The 19589-nt window shown below is 50.6% G+C and overlaps 2 protein-coding genes across 2 annotated transcripts in view; one reads left to right on the top strand and one right to left on the bottom strand.

Annotated features, from left to right (window-relative positions):
- Nucleotides 1-478: 478 nt before the first annotated feature.
- LOC308511833 (melanoma-associated antigen 10-like) lies at nt 479-1240 on the top strand (the record flags this gene model as incomplete). The annotated part of the gene is made up of 1 exon (XM_081081685.1): nt 479-1240. One exon carries the CDS (start codon nt 479-481, stop codon nt 1145-1147), a length of 669 nt encoding a protein of 222 aa, XP_080937811.1. The 3' UTR covers nt 1148-1240.
- A 9448-nt stretch (nt 1241-10688) lies between these two features.
- LOC308511834 (melanoma-associated antigen 10-like) overlaps nt 10689-19589 on the bottom strand; it is a gene marked incomplete at its 5' end in the record, with an annotated part of 69126 nt that continues 60225 nt past the window's right edge. The window contains one exon of the mRNA XM_081081686.1: nt 10689-11243. Coding sequence (XP_080937812.1) covers nt 10782-11243 — 462 coding nt within the window. The 3' untranslated portion in view covers nt 10689-10781. The remainder of the gene's footprint in view (nt 11244-19589) is intronic.

Raw genomic sequence — 19589 nt, forward strand, 5'->3', positions numbered from 1 at the left:
GAAGGCTGTGAAGGAGTGGTGGGAGGAGGGGGACGAGGAGGAGGAGGAGGAGAAGAAGAAGGCTGTGAAGGAGTGGCGGGAGGAGGGGGACGAGGAGAAGGAGGAGGAGGAGAAGAAGGCTGTGAAGGAGTGGTGGGAGGAGGGGGACAAGGAGAAGGAGGAGGAGAAGAAGAAGGTTGTGAAGGAGTGGTGGGAGGAGGGGGACGAGGAGAAGGAGGAGGAGAAGAAGAAGGCTGTGAAGGAGTGGTGGGAGGAGGGGGACGAGGAGGAGGAGGAGAAGCAGGAGAAGCAGGAGCAGCCTGCTGCTGAGACATCAAGACCTCCCCAGAGTCCTCAGAGATCCACGGCATGGAGCACATCAGTTGGAGGCTCCAGAAACCAAGACAACGAGGATGCAAGCTCTCTGCAGACCTCAGCAGACCCCGAGTCTCTGCATAGCGACCGCATAGATGAGAATGTGACCAATTTGGTGCATGCCATGATCCTCAGGTATCGTTTGAGGAAGCCTATTACAAAGGCAGAGATGCTACACGTTGTTAACAATAGGGACAAGAGTCAATTCTCTGTGATTTTTAAGAAAGCTTGTAAGTGCTTGGAGGTAATCTGTGGCATTGATGTGAAGGAAGTGGTTCCTGCCACCCACACCTATGTCCTTGTCAACTCACTGGATCTCACCTATGATGAGATGCTTAGTGACCACCAGAGCATGCCTAAAAACGGCCTCCTGATCATCATCCTGGGTATGATCTTCCTAGAGGGCAACTGTGCCCCTGAGGAAGACATTTGGGAGTTCCTGAATATGATGGGAGTTTATGCTGGGAGGGAGCACTTCATTTATGGGGAGCCTAGGAATCTCATCACCAGAACATGGGTGCAGGAGAATTACCTGGAGTACCAGCAGGTGCTTAATAGTGATCCACCACGCTACCAATTTATGTGGGGTCCAAGGGCCCATGCTGAAACCAGCAAGTTGCAAGTTCTGGAATTTTTGGCCAAGATCAAAGGGACTGACCCCATTTCCTTCTCATGCTGGTATGAGGAGGCTTTAAGAGATGAGCAAGAGAGAGCCCAGGCCAGAATTGGCCCTGTCGGTCATGCGGCTGCCATGTTCATTGGCACAGCCTCTCCTTCCCCAACGGAAGAATGAGCACGAATCTTCACTCTGTGTTTGAAAAGGGCATTCACATTTCTAAGTAGAGGAGAGTCAGAGGCTGGGTCAGGCTGGGAAGAATACAGTGTACAACAGCTTTGTGTTCTCTGTTGATGGCTTGGAGGTTTATCCTTTGTTCCCCCTCCTTTGGGTTTTTCTTAAAAAGCTGTTCCTTTCCATGGACGGTTTATTAGCTTTAGAATCTAAGTTGATGAATGAAAGTGGTCTCACATGCATTGTTGCTCTTTGGGTTTAAGAATGAGTTTTGATATTTTAAAAAATAAATTGGGGAAACTTCCTTCTTTTGTGATCTGGAAGAAAATATGATGACACTGGAATGGGAATTTCCTTGGAAATGTGAAAGAAGCCTGCAGAAATTAGAGGGCGGGGATGTAACAGGTGGTTAATTTTTGGATTCCTTAACCATTTCAGTTTATTCTGTAACATTAAAAGATATATACCTGGATTTCCTTGACTTATTCAAGAAAGTTGGTGTAATCATAGAAAATGTTAATAAAGGAATTTTACAAATGCTCACCTACTCATTTATTTGCCAGACATTAATTGTATATGTCCTCTTTGGAAAGCACTGTGTCAATAGTGGAGATACTAGGATAAGCAAGACACACCGCTACCCAAAGAATGGTAGAGGCTAGGAGCAGCACTCACATCAGGAAGATGGTGAGGTGTCCTCCAATACCTACAGAACAAGTGAAAACAAGGAGGGAGGAGGTGAGATTCCAGATGGGAGCACTCAAGTGAAAATGCCCTGAGCCAAGGCAGTCTGGGGCTAAGGGAAACTGCAATTCCTTCCGTGGGAGTTAATTTTAAATTAAGCTGTGGTTGGTGGCAGGGGCCAGGCACTCAGGGGCTGTGTTCTTGAAGTGTGAGAAAAGCCTGACATGGAAAACTGCTTAGTAGTCACTTTTGGATCCTGGATAAACCAGGGAGAAGTCTCCACTTTGGGTTGGGTATGTGCGGTGACCTGCACCTTGGAGAGGGTCCGACGGGTAGAGGCGGAGTGGGATGAAAGACCAAGAGACGGGGTTGGGAGGACTGGCACAAGGCACCAGCACCAGCACCAGCACCAGCAACTTTGTTCTTTACACACACTGCTTTATATCTAAGCTGTGGCTGGTCATGCTTCATAGATCAGTGCTAGGACTTGGCCCATTATAGGGAAGTAGCAGATTGTTACAGGCTGGGCAAGACTGGGCAAGCTTTGTCTAGATCCATCTATGTTTGACCGTTACTATGACAATCAGGTTATGTTTTAGTAACTGCACTTTTAGCCACCGAGGTCCTGCCTCAGTCAAGCCTTGTCTAGTTCCACTTTGCTGCAAACTCTAATAAGGCCTTAAACCTTTCCTGAGCTTTGACCTTAAAACCTTCCAGGATCGACATAGGGTAGAGTCCAGGGCTTTGCCATGTCCTCTGGTCAGCCCAGACTTTGCCAGCAGCATGACGGTCCCCAACAGGTATGGAAAGTGTCCTGAACTTTTTGTTCTAGTGCAGTGAACACAGTGCATGAACCAGGTGTTCTAGACATATCTGGAGTGTAATTAGGCCAACTCTAAGCAATGTCTAGATTTTGGTGGTAGTGAAATGATTGAAAATTGCATTTTGATGGATGAGTGACTGGGAGGGAAGGAAGGAGTCGTCGGTCTTTGAGTTAAATTCTGGGAACTCTGAGTTATATCAGCTGGGGAAGACTAATCTATATCCAAATTAATGTATCCTCTAAGACAGTGGTTCTCAACCTTGGCTGCACATTAGAATCACCTGGGAATCTTTTCAAAATTCTGATTTCTGGGCCTCATCCTCCGGAAATCCTGTTTCTTTGGTATGGGGTGGGTGCCACAACACTAGTAACAAAGAAACAGAATTTCTGGAGGATGAGGCCCTGAAATCAGGAGTTTAAAAAGATTCCCAGGTGATTCTAATGTGCAGCCAAGGTTGAGAACGACTGCTATAAGAGGAAACATTTAACAGATTTTCTTTGTGAAGCTGTATTTTTGCCTGATTTATATTCCATCTCCTGTTGAGCTGCATATTATGAGAATGTCCTCAATTAAAACCAGATCCCAGAGGAGATAGATGGCGGGAGGGTCTGGGGACAAAATAATATTAGAAATTACTGCCATTCATTAAAGTTTGAATCAATGTCAGGTACTGTGCCAGATGCTTTTCTTACTTTACATACATTCCAGCAGTTCTTCCTACAAGGCAGGGCTTATCAAACCCACTTAACAGGTGATGAATCTAAGGCTCATGGCGTTCAGTAATTTCCCCAAGATTTTGCTGCTACTAAGTGACAGCGCTCAGATGGGAACCCTAGTCTGAATTTATCTAGGGCCTGCATTGTTTCCACTCCTAGCCTGAGGTGGGTTTTCTGTCTCTTACTCCATTTCTCTTTTTAGTACTACTTAACCCCAAGTGGGTTAGTATTATAAGGTGGGGCCTTTAGGAAGTAATTAGGTTTGGATAAGCTTATGAGGGTAAAGTCTCCTTGATGACATTAATGCTCTTGGAAATCTATACTAATAATTGAGGAATATGCAAATTATCCAGGATGCCATCACAGTAACAGTAAGGACTGAACAGCAGGCTGCTGGGGTGACCAGGCTTGCAGGGGGGTTGATGAGGGACGACCAAATGACTGAACATTAGGCTGCTTGGGCAACCAGGCTAGCGGGGGGGGGGGGGGCATTTGGGGACAACCAGGATGGCAGGGTGGGCAGTTAGGTGCAACCAGGCCAGCAGGCAGAGGCGGTTAGGGGTGATTAGGCTGGCGGGGCGGGGGGGGGGGCAGTTAGTGGCAATCAGGCAGGCAGGCAGGTGAGTGGTTACAAGCCAGCAGTCCCAGATTGTGAGAGGGATGTCCAACTGCCGGTTTAGGCCCAATCCCTGAGGGGTCCCGGATTGGAGAGAGTGCAGGCTGGGTTGAAGGGAAAAGAAAATTAGTGCAGACTGGGCTGAAGGGAGGAGATAGATGGTCAGAGGGTCTGGGGACAAATTTCGTGCCCCGGGCCTTTTGTATGTTGATAAAATGAGAAGATGGCTATCTGCAAACCAGGAAGAAGAGCCTCACCATACACCAAATCTTCCAGCACTGTGATCTTGGACTTTGCAACTGAATAAATTTCAGTTGTTTAAACCACCCAATATATAATATCTTGTTACAGCAACCTTGTTGACTAAAACAACCATACTTCCATTGCCCTTTGTCTGTATACCTGTCCCACAGGAAGAGGTACCTTTAAAGGTCTTCAGGAATATTGTCATGTGAGCTGAGGATCATAAATTAATATTTTGGCCATGCATCATCACAAGGAAAGAGAACATTCTCATTCTGCTGAGATTATAGAGTTTATTACAAAGTGCAATGCAGAAAAGTGATATTGAGTGAAGAAGGATGTATGTTTTCTTCCTGCTAAGATTTACAGGATCCTTTGAAAACTAGATGTGATCCTATATTTGAAAGCACCTGTCAAATTATAGGCTTTTGAAAAAGTTGGTGAATTTCAAGGAAAAATTGGGTTTCTCAGAAACTCCTTTAAAAAATGAAGAGAATTGTCACAAAAATTATAATAGTTGCTTTTTATTGAGCACCTACTAATGACAAGTTATGGGAGAGACTACAAGTGTTCATTCACATCTTGTTTTTCTCTCCTTCCTGGGATGTTCACTGGAGCCAGTATGCCATTTTCATGCTTCCTCTACTATTCAGCAGCAAACATGGAGACCCTGTGCTGAGAAAATGGAGCTACAAGAAGGTAGAAGCAGCCAGGATCCCTGAGTTGCCTGACCACAGAACGTCCCTGCCAATGAAAACCATAATTCATATGAACAACAAAAACAAAAAAATGTGTTGTGTTAAACCACTCATATTTCAGGTCATCAGCTAACAGTTATTTTAACTGATTAATACACACCTATTTCTGATTTGGGGCTTATTTAAATATTTTACTTATAAAGGTGGAAAGGTGGTAGTTCATATATTCTTGTTAAATATTGTAAAAATACAAATCAATCACATTGCCCCCCTTTATCAAGTTCCTCCAAAATTCAACCTCTATCTCAAAGGAAATTACAACTACTAATCTGGTGTGTATTATTTCAAAGCTTATTCTGAGATTTTTCATATATGTGTATTAAAATATATTGTTTTTCTTTTAACTTACATGGTGATGATATATAGATTAAACTTTCACTTACCTTGCCAGTTAAAAAGTGAATGTAAGATCTTTCAATTGATAGTACTTACTCCCTATAATACTACAGTATGTATGTGTCATAATTAGATACTTCTCCTGATGGAAATATAAGTTATTTTCTTTTGCCTGCTATGATTAATACAACTGAAATCAACATATTTGAACATGAATTCTTAGGAAAATGTATATGTTTTCTAATAAAAACATAAAAGAGAAGTTTGGTTAATGTGCAAAGGGTATGAATATTTAAACTTTTATAAATATTGCCAAAATTTAATTCTAATATATTTCTCATACATTAATGTGAATATCTTAAACTTTTTTAAACATCATTTTACTAATCTTTAAATTTTTGCTAAAAGTTATGAGTAAAAAAATGTTGCACAAATGTTATTTTATTTTATTTTATTTTTAACTAGAGGCCCGGTGCACAAAAATTTGTGCACTCGGGGGGGGGGGGCGTCCCTCAGCCCGGACTGTGCCCTATCACAGTCTGGGACCCCTCGGGAGATAACAACCTGCTGGCTTAGGCCTGCTCCTGGGTGGCAGAGGGCAGGCCCAATCCCTAGGTGCAGCCCCTGGTCAGGCTCAGAGCAGGGCCAATTGGGGAGTTGGGGCCCCTTCCCCTGTCATGCACAGAGCAGGGTGGATTGGGAGGTTGCGATACCACCCTCAGTCATGCTCAGGGTAGGGCCTATTGGGGGGTTGGGGCACCGCCCCCTGTCACACTCAAGGCAGGGTCAATGGGGAGGTTGCAGCGCCACCCCCTGTCACGCACAGAACAGGGCCCATCAGGTGGTTGGGGCGCCGCCACTCTCACACTCAGGGCAGGGCCGATGGGGAGGTTATGGCTCTACCCTGTCACACACACAGCAGGGCCCGTCGGGGGGGGGGGGGTTGGGGCGCTGCACCCTGTCACCACAGAGCAGGGCCGATCAGGTGGTTGAGGCGCCACACCCTGTCACACACAGAGCCGCAGGGTGATCAGGCGGTTGGGGAGCTCCCCCCTATCAGGCACAGAGCAGGGCTGATCAGGGGGTTGGGGCGCCGTCCCCTGTCAGGAACAGAGCAGGGCCGATAGGGAGGTTTTGGCCCCACCTCCTGTCACACCCAGAGCCGCAGTGCGATCAGGGGTTTTGGGTGCTGCCCCCTGTCACCCTGATCACGGTGCCGGGAGGCCTCTCAGCTCCGCTGATCCCAGTGCTGGGAGGCATACTACCCTTTTACTATATAGGATAGAGGCCTGGTGCATGGATGGGGCTGGCTGGTTTGTCCTGAAAGGTGTCCTGGATCAGGGTGGGGGTCCCCACTGGGGTGCCTGGCCAGTCTGGGTGAGGGGCTGAGGGCTGTTTTCAGGCCGACTGAAGCTCCCAACTGCTCCTTTTTTTCTTTTTCTTTTTTTTTAATTCTGGGCCAACTTTAGCTCTGGCTCCAGCTCTGAGGCCTCTGCTGCTGAAAGAAGGTATCTGGTTTGTTTGGGTTCTATAATCGAAACAATGTATAACTCCAGCTCTGAGATCCCGGCTCACTGAAAGCAGGTTTCTGGGTTTTGTTTAGCTTCTATATTTGTTACAGTGTTTCTTAAACTGTAAGCTCAGAGGCTGGCAAGGCAGGTGGGGAACATGGGTTTCCTCCTTCACTGAAGCAAGCAAGCCTCATGTTAGTTTCAAGCTCCCTGGCTGCCGGCTGCCATCTTGGCTGGCAGTTAATTTGCATATCGCCCTGATTAGCCAATGGGAAGGGTAGCGGTCATACGCCAATTACTATGTTTCTCTTTTATTAGATAGGATATATTTTATTGATTTTTTACAGAGAGGAAGGAAGAGGAATAGTTAGAAACATCAATGAGAGAGAAACATCGATCACCTGCCTCCTGCACACCCCCTACTGGGGATGTGCCAGCAACCAAGGTACATGCCCTTGACCAGAATCAACCCTGGGGCCCTTGATTCCACAAGCCGACGCTCTATCCACTGAGCCAAACCAGTTAGGGTGCATCAATGTTATTTTAATGTATGTCTCCAATTTTCTCATTAGGTTAAACAAAAAATTGACTTAACCCCTCATCCATATAAAGCTGGATTTATGCAGTGATGTCCTGAGTAAAAGGATTCCACTGGGCATGATTTAAAATCCTCAAATGTCTGTATGGCATTTCCCCTTTACTTTGAGAAGCAATGATTCAGTCAGAATGACTAGGAACCAGGGAATATGACCGGCCAGGACACCCTAAGTCTGTGAGGGGCACAGAGAGCATTCTGGGGAGAACAATTATTAGAGCCCACAAGAGAAACCATGTGCAAAAGCAAGTCCAGAGAGCCCCAGACAAGCTGGCAGTCATTGCTATGAGTCTAGAGTTCAGTGCAGGAAGAAGGGTCCAGGAGAGGTGGTGGGAAATCTGTATGAATGGTACTGGACAACTTATATAAATAGGCTTGTGAAATATCAGAATCCTCATTAGCAGCTAGAAATGGCAGTATAGTCTGAATAAATGGGTCAATGGGGATATGTGGACCATCAGCATGCCAGACAACAGCCGCTGCCTTACGGCCAACAATATGTCGTGCCAGGAAGAGCATAGCAGCTGTCCTGCATCATTTGGTTGAGCAACACTCTTGAATAATTTAGTAGTCCAGGATAACCTTGCCAATATCTGGGCCTAATCACCATAGTGACTTTCCAGATACAGGTCTGGGTGTGCACCTGCCTTAAAGGAGATCCAGATGGTGTCCATGGCTCAGGTCGTCTTCAAAAAATTCTGAGCTGTTCCTAAATAACAAAACAGGTGCCCAGTGGCTATGAATATTGGCCTATGTTACACCAGATACTATCATGCATTGCTAGGCACAGGACTAGATGAATAGCCAGGCCTGCAACCCCCACTCCTTTGTATTTGAAATCTCACTTGATTTCAATAACTAACCATTTGTGCTACTTGGCATTTTGCTCATCCCTGAGCTATAAATACCTACTGTTGTGTTTTAAATTCCCGAATAAAGAGTGAGCCCATGACAGCATAGATACCCACATTCAACCCCAATAAAAGCAGAACCAAAGATCTCTCACTGCCCTGCCCTCCTCCCTATCTGAGCGCTGTCACTTAGTAGCAGCAAAATCTTGGGGAAATTACTGAACGCCATGAGCCTTAGATTCATCACCTGTTAAGTGGGTTTGATAAGCCCTGCCTTGTAGGAAGAACTGCTGGAATGTATGTAAAGTAAGAAAAGCATCTGGCACAGTACCTGACATTGATTCAAACTTTAATGAATGGCAGTAATTTCTAATATTATTTTGTCCCCAGACCCTCCCGCCATCTATCTCCTCTGGGATCTGGTTTTAATTGAGGACATTCTCATAATATGCAGCTCAACAGGAGATGGAATATAAATCAGGCAAAAATACAGCTTCACAAAGAAAATCTGTTAAATGTTTCCTCTTATAGCAGTCATTCTCAACCTTGGCTGCACATTAGAATCACCTGGGAATCTTTTTAAACTCCTGATTTCAGGGCCTCATCCTCCAGAAATTCTGTTTCTTTGTTACTAGTGTTGTGGCACCCACCCCATACCAAAGAAACAGGATTTCCGGAGGATGAGGCCCAGAAATCAGAATTTTGAAAAGATTCCCAGGTGATTCTAATGTGCAGCCAAGGTTGAGAACCACTGTCTTAGAGGATACATTAATTTGGATATAGATTAGTCTTCCCCAGCTGATATAACTCAGAGTTCCCAGAATTTAACTCAAAGACCGACGACTCCTTCCTTCCCTCCCAGTCACTCATCCATCAAAATGCAATTTTCAATCATTTCACTACCACCAAAATCTAGACATTGCTTAGAGTTGGCCTAATTACACTCCAGATATGTCTAGAACACCTGGTTCATGCACTGTGTTCACTGCACTAGAACAAAAAGTTCAGGACACTTTCCATACCTGTTGGGGACCGTCATGCTGCTGGCAAAGTCTGGGCTGACCAGAGGACATGGCAAAGCCCTGGACTCTACCCTATGTCGATCCTGGAAGGTTTTAAGGTCAAAGCTCAGGAAAGGTTTAAGGCCTTATTAGAGTTTGCAGCAAAGTGGAACTAGACAAGGCTTGACTGAGGCAGGACCTCGGTGGCTAAAAGTGCAGTTACTAAAACATAACCTGATTGTCATAGTAACGGTCAAACATAGATGGATCTAGACAAAGCTTGCCCAGTCTTGCCCAGCCTGTAACAATCTGCTACTTCCCTATAATGGGCCAAGTCCTAGCACTGATCTATGAAGCATGACCAGCCACAGCTTAGATATAAAGCAGTGTGTGTAAAGAACAAAGTTGCTGGTGCTGGTGCTGGTGCTGGTGCCTTGTGCCAGTCCTCCCAACCCCGTCTCTTGGTCTTTCATCCCACTCCGCCTCTACCCGTCGGACCCTCTCCAAGGTGCAGGTCACCGCACATACCCAACCCAAAGTGGAGACTTCTCCCTGGTTTATCCAGGATCCAAAAGTGACTACTAAGCAGTTTTCCATGTCAGGCTTTTCTCACACTTCAAGAACACAGCCCCTGAGTGCCTGGCCCCTGCCACCAACCACAGCTTAATTTAAAATTAACTCCCACGGAAGGAATTGCAGTTTCCCTTAGCCCCAGACTGCCTTGGCTCAGGGCATTTTCACTTGAGTGCTCCCATCTGGAATCTCACCTCCTCCCTCCTTGTTTTCACTTGTTCTGTAGGTATTGGAGGACACCTCACCATCTTCCTGATGTGAGTGCTGCTCCTAGCCTCTACCATTCTTTGGGTAGCGGTGTGTCTTGCTTATCCTAGTATCTCCACTATTGACACAGTGCTTTCCAAAGAGGACATATACAATTAATGTCTGGCAAATAAATGAGTAGGTGAGCATTTGTAAAATTCCTTTATTAACATTTTCTATGATTACACCAACTTTCTTGAATAAGTCAAGGAAATCCAGGTATATATCTTTTAATGTTACAGAATAAACTGAAATGGTTAAGGAATCCAAAAATTAACCACCTGTTACATCCCCGCCCTCTAATTTCTGCAGGCTTCTTTCACATTTCCAAGGAAATTCCCATTCCAGTGTCATCATATTTTCTTCCAGATCACAAAAGAAGGAAGTTTCCCCAATTTATTTTTTAAAATATCAAAACTCATTCTTAAACCCAAAGAGCAACAATGCATGTGAGACCACTTTCATTCATCAACTTAGATTCTAAAGCTAATAAACCGTCCATGGAAAGGAACAGCTTTTTAAGAAAAACCCAAAGGAGGGGGAACAAAGGATAAACCTCCAAGCCATCAACAGAGAACACAAAGCTGTTGTACACTGTATTCTTCCCAGCCTGACCCAGCCTCTGACTCTCCTCTACTTAGAAATGTGAATGCCCTTTTCAAACACAGAGTGAAGATTCGTGCTCATTCTTCCGTTGGGGAAGGAGAGGCTGTGCCAATGAACATGGCAGCCGCATGACCGACAGGGCCAATTCTGGCCTGGGCTCTCTCTTGCTCATCTCTTAAAGCCTCCTCATACCAGCATGAGAAGGAAATGGGGTCAGTCCCTTTGATCTTGGCCAAAAATTCCAGAACTTGCAACTTGCTGGTTTCAGCATGGGCCCTTGGACCCCACATAAATTGGTAGCGTGGTGGATCACTATTAAGCACCTGCTGGTACTCCAGGTAATTCTCCTGCACCCATGTTCTGGTGATGAGATTCCTAGGCTCCCCATAAATGAAGTGCTCCCTCCCAGCATAAACTCCCATCATATTCAGGAACTCCCAAATGTCTTCCTCAGGGGCACAGTTGCCCTCTAGGAAGATCATACCCAGGATGATGATCAGGAGGCCGTTTTTAGGCATGCTCTGGTGGTCACTAAGCATCTCATCATAGGTGAGATCCAGTGAGTTGACAAGGACATAGGTGTGGGTGGCAGGAACCACTTCCTTCACATCAATGCCACAGATTACCTCCAAGCACTTACAAGCTTTCTTAAAAATCACAGAGAATTGACTCTTGTCCCTATTGTTAACAACGTGTAGCATCTCTGCCTTTGTAATAGGCTTCCTCAAACGATACCTGAGGATCATGGCATGCACCAAATTGGTCACATTCTCATCTATGCGGTCGCTATGCAGAGACTCGGGGTCTGCTGAGGTCTGCAGAGAGCTTGCATCCTCGTTGTCTTGGTTTCTGGAGCCTCCAACTGATGTGCTCCATGCCGTGGATCTCTGAGGACTCTGGGGAGGTCTTGATGTCTCAGCAGCAGGCTGCTCCTGCTTCTCCTGCTTCTCCTCCTCCTCCTCGTCCCCCTCCTCCCACCACTCCTTCACAGCCTTCTTCTTCTTCTCCTCCTCCTCCTCCTCATCCCCCTCCTCCCACCACTCCTTCACAGCCTTCTTCTTCTCCTCCTCCTTCTCCTCGTCCCCCTCCTCCCACCACTCCTTCACAGCCTTCTTCTTCTCCTCCTCCTTCTCCTTGTCCCCCTCCTCCCACCACTCCTTCACAGCCTTCTTCTTCTTCTTCTCCTCCTCCTCCTCCTCCTCGTCCCCCTCCTCCCACCACTCCTTCACAGCCTTCTTCTTCTCCTCCTCCTTCTCCTTGTCCCCCTCCTCCCACCACTCCTTCACAGCCTTCTTCTTCTCCTCCTCCTTCTCCTTGTCCCCCTCCTCCCGCCACTCCTTCTCAGCCTTCTTCTTCTCCTCCTCCTCCTCATCCCCCTCCTCCCACCACTCCTTCACAACCTTCTTCTTCTCCTCCTCCTTCTCCTTGTCCCCCTCCTCCCGCCACTCCTTCTCAGCCTTCTTCTTCTCCTCCTCCTCCTCATCCCCCTCCTCCCACCACTCCTTCACAACCTTCTTCTCCTCCTCCTCCTTCTCCTTGTCCCCCTCCTCCCAGCACTCCTTCTCAGCCTTCTTCTCCTCCTCCTCCTTCTCCTCGTCCCCCTCCTCCCACCACTCCTTCACAGCCTTCTTCTTCTCCTCCTCCTTCTCCTCGTCCCCCTCCTCCCAGCACTCCTTCACAACCTTCTTCTTCTCCTCCTCCTTCTCCTTGTCCCCCTCCTCCCACCACTCCTTCTCAGCCTTCTTCTTCTCCTCCTCCTTCTCCTCGTCCCCCTCCTCCCAGCACTCCTTCACAGCCTTCTTCTTCTCCTCCTCCTTCTCCTCGTCCCCCTCCTCCCAGCACTCCTTCACAACCTTCTTCTTCTCCTCCTCCTTCTCCTTGTCCCCCTCCTCCCGCCACTCCTTCACAGCCTTCTTCTTCTTCTTCTCCTCCTCCTCCTCCTCCTCGTCCCCCTCCTCCCACCACTCCTTCTCAGCCTTCTCCTCCTCCTCCTCCTCCCCCTGCCCCTCCTCCTCTGCCACCTTTCCCACCTCCTTCCCCTCTCCCTCCTCCTCTGCTCCCTCCTCCTCTGCTTCCTCCTCCTCTTTGTTTTCCCCCTCCTTCTCAGCCTCCTTTTCCTCTTCCTCCTCTAAGCTGCCTGGGATTACAGGAGAGGATGGAGGGGAGGGGGAGGGGGAGGTGGAGGGGTAGGAGAAGCTGAAAGAGCAAGAGGAAATGGAGGAGTTCTCCTCCTCAGGTATGGGAAACATTATCTCACTTTGGGCCTGAAAGTTTGGCTCAAATGTGAGGCGTGGGCGCTTTGAGGAGTGAGACATGATGACTCTTGTTGTGGGTAGCAGGTGGAAGTGTGAGCAGGATGATGGGAGATGGGTTCCCTGGAGCCTGGGGGAGAGAGGGAGACAGTCAGTGACCTCAGCAGAGATGCGCACCCTCGGCAGCTCTGACAAATACTGACTTACAGGTCTTCTGTTTAGGAGGCGCTCTAGGGCCTCACTGGGCTCCTGTCTTCCTGGATGGTTTGTCTCCCAGGAACCTGTAAGATGATGTGAGAAAGCTCCTCAGGGTGTAGCCAGCCAGCACAGCCCAGGGCTTCTAGGGCTGACTGTCAGCACGTGGTGTTGGGGACTGTGTGGAGACTTTGATAGACATTCAGGGTATGTATCTCATATTGTCTTCTCGCTCTGCCTGGGCCTCCTCTGCTCTGCTGCCTTGAGGACCGTACCTCACACAGAGGCCCTCTCCTCACAACTGCTATCTGAGGGTTACCTGCATCCCTCACATTGATGCCTGGTGGGGCCTGGGACACCTCCCTCTGCTGTCCTGGGTCCTGACCATTCAGAACAAGCCCTCACCTCCCTGAGACCATCTAGAACAGTGGTTCTCTACCTTCCTAATGCCGCGACCCTTTAATACAGTACCTCATGTTGTGGTGACCCCCAATGTCACTGTTACAAATTGAACATAATTAAAGCATAGAGATTAATCGCAAAAACAATATGTAATTACAGATGTGTTTTCCGATGGTCTCAGGCGACCCCTGTGAAAGGGTCATTCAACCCCCAAAGGGGTCGCGACCCACAGGTTGAGAACCGCTGCTCTAGAAGAAAATGAGGGTGCACTGTATCCAGCCACTGTGCCTCAGGGCCTCCCAGATCTCACAGCAGGGGGAGGGTAGAGCTGGGTACGCCTTAAGTCCTACGGTGAGGGTGTGCTGCCCTCAGTGCTCACTCAGGGTCCTTACCTTAAATCCTGGCAGAGTCTGGGACTCGTCCCTCTGCTGACCTGCTGTGGCTCCCCGTCAGACCACTGCCTCCTTAGAGCAAGGCCCTCATCTCCCTGAGAACCCCTGGACAAAGGTGCCAAGGCTCCACTTCGTGCCACCCCTGTTTAGTCCTTCCATTGCCGATGGCAAGGGCTGGGCCCCATCAGTTGGATGGTGGGCTATCCTCAATCCTCTTTCATGGTTTTCATCTTTATGGGTGATAGGTCCTGGGCCAACCCCTGCTAACTGGACATCACCCCCTCAGAAAATGACCTCACCTTGCCGAGACAGCTCCCGCACCCTTGGAAAAAGTCAGAGCATATTATGTCCAGCCAACCCTGCCTGGGTCCTGCCAGAGCTGAGAATGGAAAACAGCCAGGCTCTGCACAGTCTCTTCTTTCTGGGGTGGGAATTACCTTTGGTCCTCACCAAGGGTCCTTTCCTGGACTCCTGGTAGAGCCGGGACTCCTTCCTCTTCAGACCTGATGTGGCTCCCACAGCTGACCGGCCTTCGTATGCACACCGAGGCACTCCACTCCCTGAGGCCGTCGCCAAGACAAAAGTAAAGGGACATCACATCCAGCCATCCCTGCCCGGGGTATCCCAGGACTGACCGCAGGGATGCGGGTTCCCTCTGTCATCCCTCAAAGTATTCCTCCTTGCTCCTGGCAGGGCCTGGGCCCACCTCCTCGAGTGACCTGAAATCAGCCCCTCAGACCAAGGCCTCACCTTCCAGAAACATCTCCGCCCACCCCATGCAGGAAGTGAGGGAGCACCACATCTCGGAATTACTGTCCAGTTCCTCCCAGGGTGGATATTGGGAACAGGGTGGCGTTTCTGTGAGCAACTGCCCTTCTGTCTGAGTTAGGGGGTACCCTTAGTCCCCCTTCAAGGTCCTTATCTTACTTTGACGCCTCACAGATCCTGGGATTCTTTCCTCTGCTGATGTCACTAGCTCAGACCAAGGCCTTCACTTCCCTGGGACACTGCAGGCAAAAGGAAAAAGACACCAAATCTAGACACACCTGCCTGGGGTCTGTTCTGGCATGGGGAATATGGTCAGTCCTCCCTCAAAGTATTTATTCATCTGTATTCTGAGCCAGGTCTGTCCTGCCCTCCTCTGACCTGAAGCTCCTCCTCCAGCCACGACCTCACCTTCCTCATGTACTCCATCACCTTGACTCCAGGTAGAGCTCCTGGCAAATGTGAGAGTTTTCCCATCTGGCCATACCAACTCAGATCCTCCCAGGGATGAGATTCTGTGGGGTCCATCTTTTGGGGGAAAGGGGCCGTCAGGCCTCACTAAGGGTCCTTACCTTGATGCCAGCCAGAACCTGAGACTCTGCCCTCTTCTGAGCTGCTGTGGCTCCCCCTAAAACGGTCGCCTCCTTAGACCACCTCTCTGAGACCTTCCTCCAGACAAAAGTAAGGAAATGCCACATAGGGCCAACATTTCCATACTCTCCTGGGGTTGGCAGGAGGGGAAGGGTGGGACTGGGGCCCTCTAGCTATTGGGGGGGTTTCCAGGGCAGGCTGAGGCCACATCAACCTAGGGTGGGAGACCTTCTCGCCCCCTTCTCACAGCCCTCTGCTTGATGCCTGGCAGGATCTGGCTGTATCCTCTATTAACTATCCTGAAGTCACAAACCTCAGAAAAAGCCTCAGCTCCCCCAGATTCCCAAAGTGGACGTCAGAAAACAATACATTCGGTAACCCTCCTGTGTGGCCTGCCAGGCCTGACTGCAGGGGCATTTCTGTGAGATCCCTCTCCATGGGGTGAGAGGTCCTCCCCCAGAGTCTTCATGTTGACACTTTGCAGGGTGTGATAGCCTCCCTCTGCTGAACTCAGGCCACACTCATGGGAACAAGGTCTTCACCTTCATGAGACACCCCCATCCCCCGGGGAGGTGGGTAATGAAAGAGGGCTACATTCAGCGACCATGCCCCTAGTCCTCCCATTTTGACAGCAAGGGCAGAGAGTGCCTGGGTCCTATCTGTTGTGCTGTAGGGAGTGCTCTCAGTCCTGACACTGGCAAACCCCAATTTGGGCCTCAGACTCTACCCTCTGCAGGCTGCTCTGGCTCTTTCAGAGCTAGGTTGTCTCTCCCTTGAGAACCTCCAGATAAAAGCAAAGAGAGGCCACATCCTGCCACTCCTGCCCTGGGTGTCCTAGGGCTGTGACAGGGGCTGAACACTATCTGTCCTACAGTGTATGTGTGTGTGTGTGTGTGGGGGGGGGCGGATGGGGGGGTGAGGGGAGGGGAATATCTTCTGTCCTCCCACAGTCCCTCAATGTATTCAGTGCCTCCTCAGATCAAGGCTTCACTCCCAAGGGGCAAGCCCCAGAAGTTCCTGAAAGAAGTAAGGAAATACCACACGTGACCGCTACTGCCTGTGTCTTCCCATGGTTGACAGGGAGTGGAGTGGGGTGTCTGTGGAGCCCCTCTGTCTGAAGTGAATTGTCCCATCATCTATCCTCAAAGTGTTCATATGTATTCCTGGCAGGTCCGGCATCTCCTGTTCCCTCAGCCCAGGGTCACTGTGTCCCTGCGTTGTCAGAAAAGGAAGTCAGTGATGGATAAAGAGAGGTGTCTGTGCTCCACAGCCCTGTCCGAGGCTTCTGTGAGAGGCAGGCTATTGTGAGACCCCCACAATCTGGATTCCCAGGTCCTCTCACTCCTCCCTCAAGGTTCTCATCTTGAAGCCTGGCAGGGCCTAGGCCTCCACCTTCTACTGACCTGAGTCTGCACCACACCCCTCAGAAAAAGCCTCATACTCAGCCAGACTCCCAAATGCCCTCTGATTACCAGAGCTAAGTACAAAGGGAAGCCTGGGGCCGTGTGCTGTCTGTGCTGTGCTGTGTGTGTTTGTGTGCGTGTGCGCGCGAGCGTGCGTGTGGTGTGTGAGTGTATGCGCTAGTGCGAGTGAGCGCGTGAGCGTGTGCGCGTGATGTGTGTGTGCGCGAGCAAGCACGCGTGTGCTGTGTGTACGCGTGCGAGCATGTGTGTGGTGTGTGTGTGTGCGAGCGAGCGCATGTGTGCTGTGTGTGGGGGGCGCGTGCGAGCGAGCGTGTGCTGTGTGGGGGGGGCGCGTGCGAGCGAGCGTGTGCTGTGTGTGTGTGTGTGCGCGAGTGTGCAAGCGTGCGTGTGCTGTGGGGGGGCCGCACGCGGGCGAGCAAGCGTGTGCTGTGTGCGTGTGTGTGTGTGGCGCGCGTGCGTGCACAAGCGCCTGTGTTTGCGCGTGCGTGCTGGGCGGGCAGCGGCTGGCGCACCCTCTCTGTGGTGAGTTCTTCCCTCAGTACTTTCTCAGGGGTGCTCAGCAGAGGCAGGGGCACCTCCTGCTTCCCCAGCTGCCACAGCCTCATGTCCCTGGGACTCTGAGCTGGAGGGCGGGCCTGGACACACTATATTGAAGGGCCTCGCCTGTGTTGTCTCAAAGCCAACGGCAAGTTCATGGCAAAGCTTCCCCCGCCCCCCTCGCCCCCCCCCCCCCCCCACACACACACACTGAACGGAGGTTTCCTCCATTAGGCAGGACCAGCGAGTGTCTCAGACGCCTTTCTCTGCTGAGCTGACACGGGGCCCACAGACGAAACCTCGTGTCGCTCAGACTCTGGAGACAGAACCGAAACGCCACATCAACCACGGATGCTTGGAGCTCCCCAGGACTGAGGGCACCCCAGCACCCTGTTTGGCCCCCACCCTCTGCGGTGGGCGGTCTCCCGTGCTCAGGGTGCTCACCTTCATGCCAGGCCGAGCCTCGAATTAATTTCTCACTCTTTGGACCTAACTCCGCAGGCCTCAGAGAAAAACGTCACGTCCCTCAGGCTCCTGAGGCGAAAATGCCAAAGGAGCCCAATTCGGGAACGCTGTGTGGGGTCACCCAGGGACCACTGCAGGGGCAGGGCGGGGCAGGATTGGTGGCCCTGTGTCTGCAGTGGGCGGTTCCTTCCTGGCTTCCTCAGAGACCTCGCTCTGATGATTGGCCAGTCCTAGGACTCCCTCCATCTGTGCATCTGAAGCCCCACCCCCCAGCTCCAGCAATAGAGAGCTGGACACAGAACATCCGGAGAACCTGCCTGGCTCTCCCAGGGTTCATGGTAAGGGCAAGGGGTGGGGGAGGAGGCGGGAGCTTCCCGCCACTGTCTGAGGGGCAGCTCCCCGCAAGCAAGCACGCACACCTCCACTAGGGTCCTCCTTAAGGTGCCGACCTGAGTCTGACCCGCTCAGAAGAAGCCCCTTGTCCCTCAGGCTCAAAAAAACGCAAGCTGTGAAGTGCCATATCCAGACACCTGTGCGTGGATTTGCCCGGGGCTGAGGCCACAGGCAGGACCGAGTTTGGCCCCTACCCTCGGTGGCGGTGGGGGGAGACCTAACCTTCTTCCTAGGGATCCTCGCCCTGATCATTGCCCAGGCCCAGGACTCCTCCACCAGAGGGTCTGAAGCCCCACCCCTCGGATGGGTCGGGGGAATGCAATTCTCAAAAGAGAACTTCTGGGAACCCTGCCTGGCTATCCCAAGGAAAGGGAAATGGTGGTGGGGTGCGGGAGACTCCTCTGTCTGCGGGTGGGGGGGGGATGTGGAGGGCAAGGGGGGCAGCTCCCCGCACACCTCCCCTAGGGTCCTCCTTAAGGTGCTGACCTGAGTTTGACCTGCTGAGAAGAAGCCTCCTTTCCCCAGGGCAGAAACACCTGTGCAGGGATTTGCCTAGGGCTGAGGCCACAGGCAAATCCCGGCAGAACCGAACCTGGCCCCTACCCTCTGGGGTGGGACGTTTCCCCGTCTTCCTCATGGTCCTCACCCGGAAGTCTGGCAGAGACCAGGCTTTTCTCCCTTCTGACTGAACTCCACACCCTTCACAGAAAACCTCAAGTCCCTCAGATTCCCCCCCAGAGGACAGTCCCCAAACGCCACAACCAGAAACACTGCCTGGGGTCAACCAGAAACACTGCCTGGGGTCTCCCAGGACCACTGCCGGGGCAAGGCCGGACCAGGACCCCTCTACTCTGTCTGGAGTGGAAACACCACTGAGTCCTGGCTCAGAGTCTTCACCTTGACTCCTAGCACCGCCTGGGCAGCTTCCCTCTGCCTGCGTTCCTGGGCTCCAGATCCAGCTGCTTCCCACCCTGAAAACATCAGGGTGGAAGTGGTGAGGGAGCAGCAGATGGTCCCTATGAGCCAGGGCTACCCAGCGTGGACCTCAGCAGCAGGGCAAGGTACACCCCCACACCCTTCTACCCCACACTATCTGAGAATGTAGGCTTACTTTCAGACAGATCCAAGGCATTTCTATTTACTCCGGTCAGGGCTTGCATGTCCTCCCTTTGGCAGACCTCGTGATGCACCCCTCAGTCCAAGGCCCCCTTTCCATGAGACTGCCCCTCTGGAGGGAAGACATGGGGCAGAGATCACTTCTGCCTGAGTGCCCTGCTGGGCACCTTCCATGCTGACAGTGTTGGGGGAGGGCCTTCTGTGTGCCCCCCTCTTTCTTGGGGCAGAAGACTCAGAAATCCTGTCTCAGGATCCTCCTCTGGAGGGCTGGCAGGGCCCGAGTCCCACCATCCCCCCACCTGACATGGAAAGGGGCAACTCAGAGCAAGGCCTTCAGCTCCCCCCGATTCCCT

This window comes from Myotis nattereri (assembly GCF_964212035.1).
Source record: "Myotis nattereri genome assembly, chromosome: X".
Classification (NCBI taxonomy): domain Eukaryota; kingdom Metazoa; phylum Chordata; class Mammalia; order Chiroptera; family Vespertilionidae; genus Myotis; species Myotis nattereri.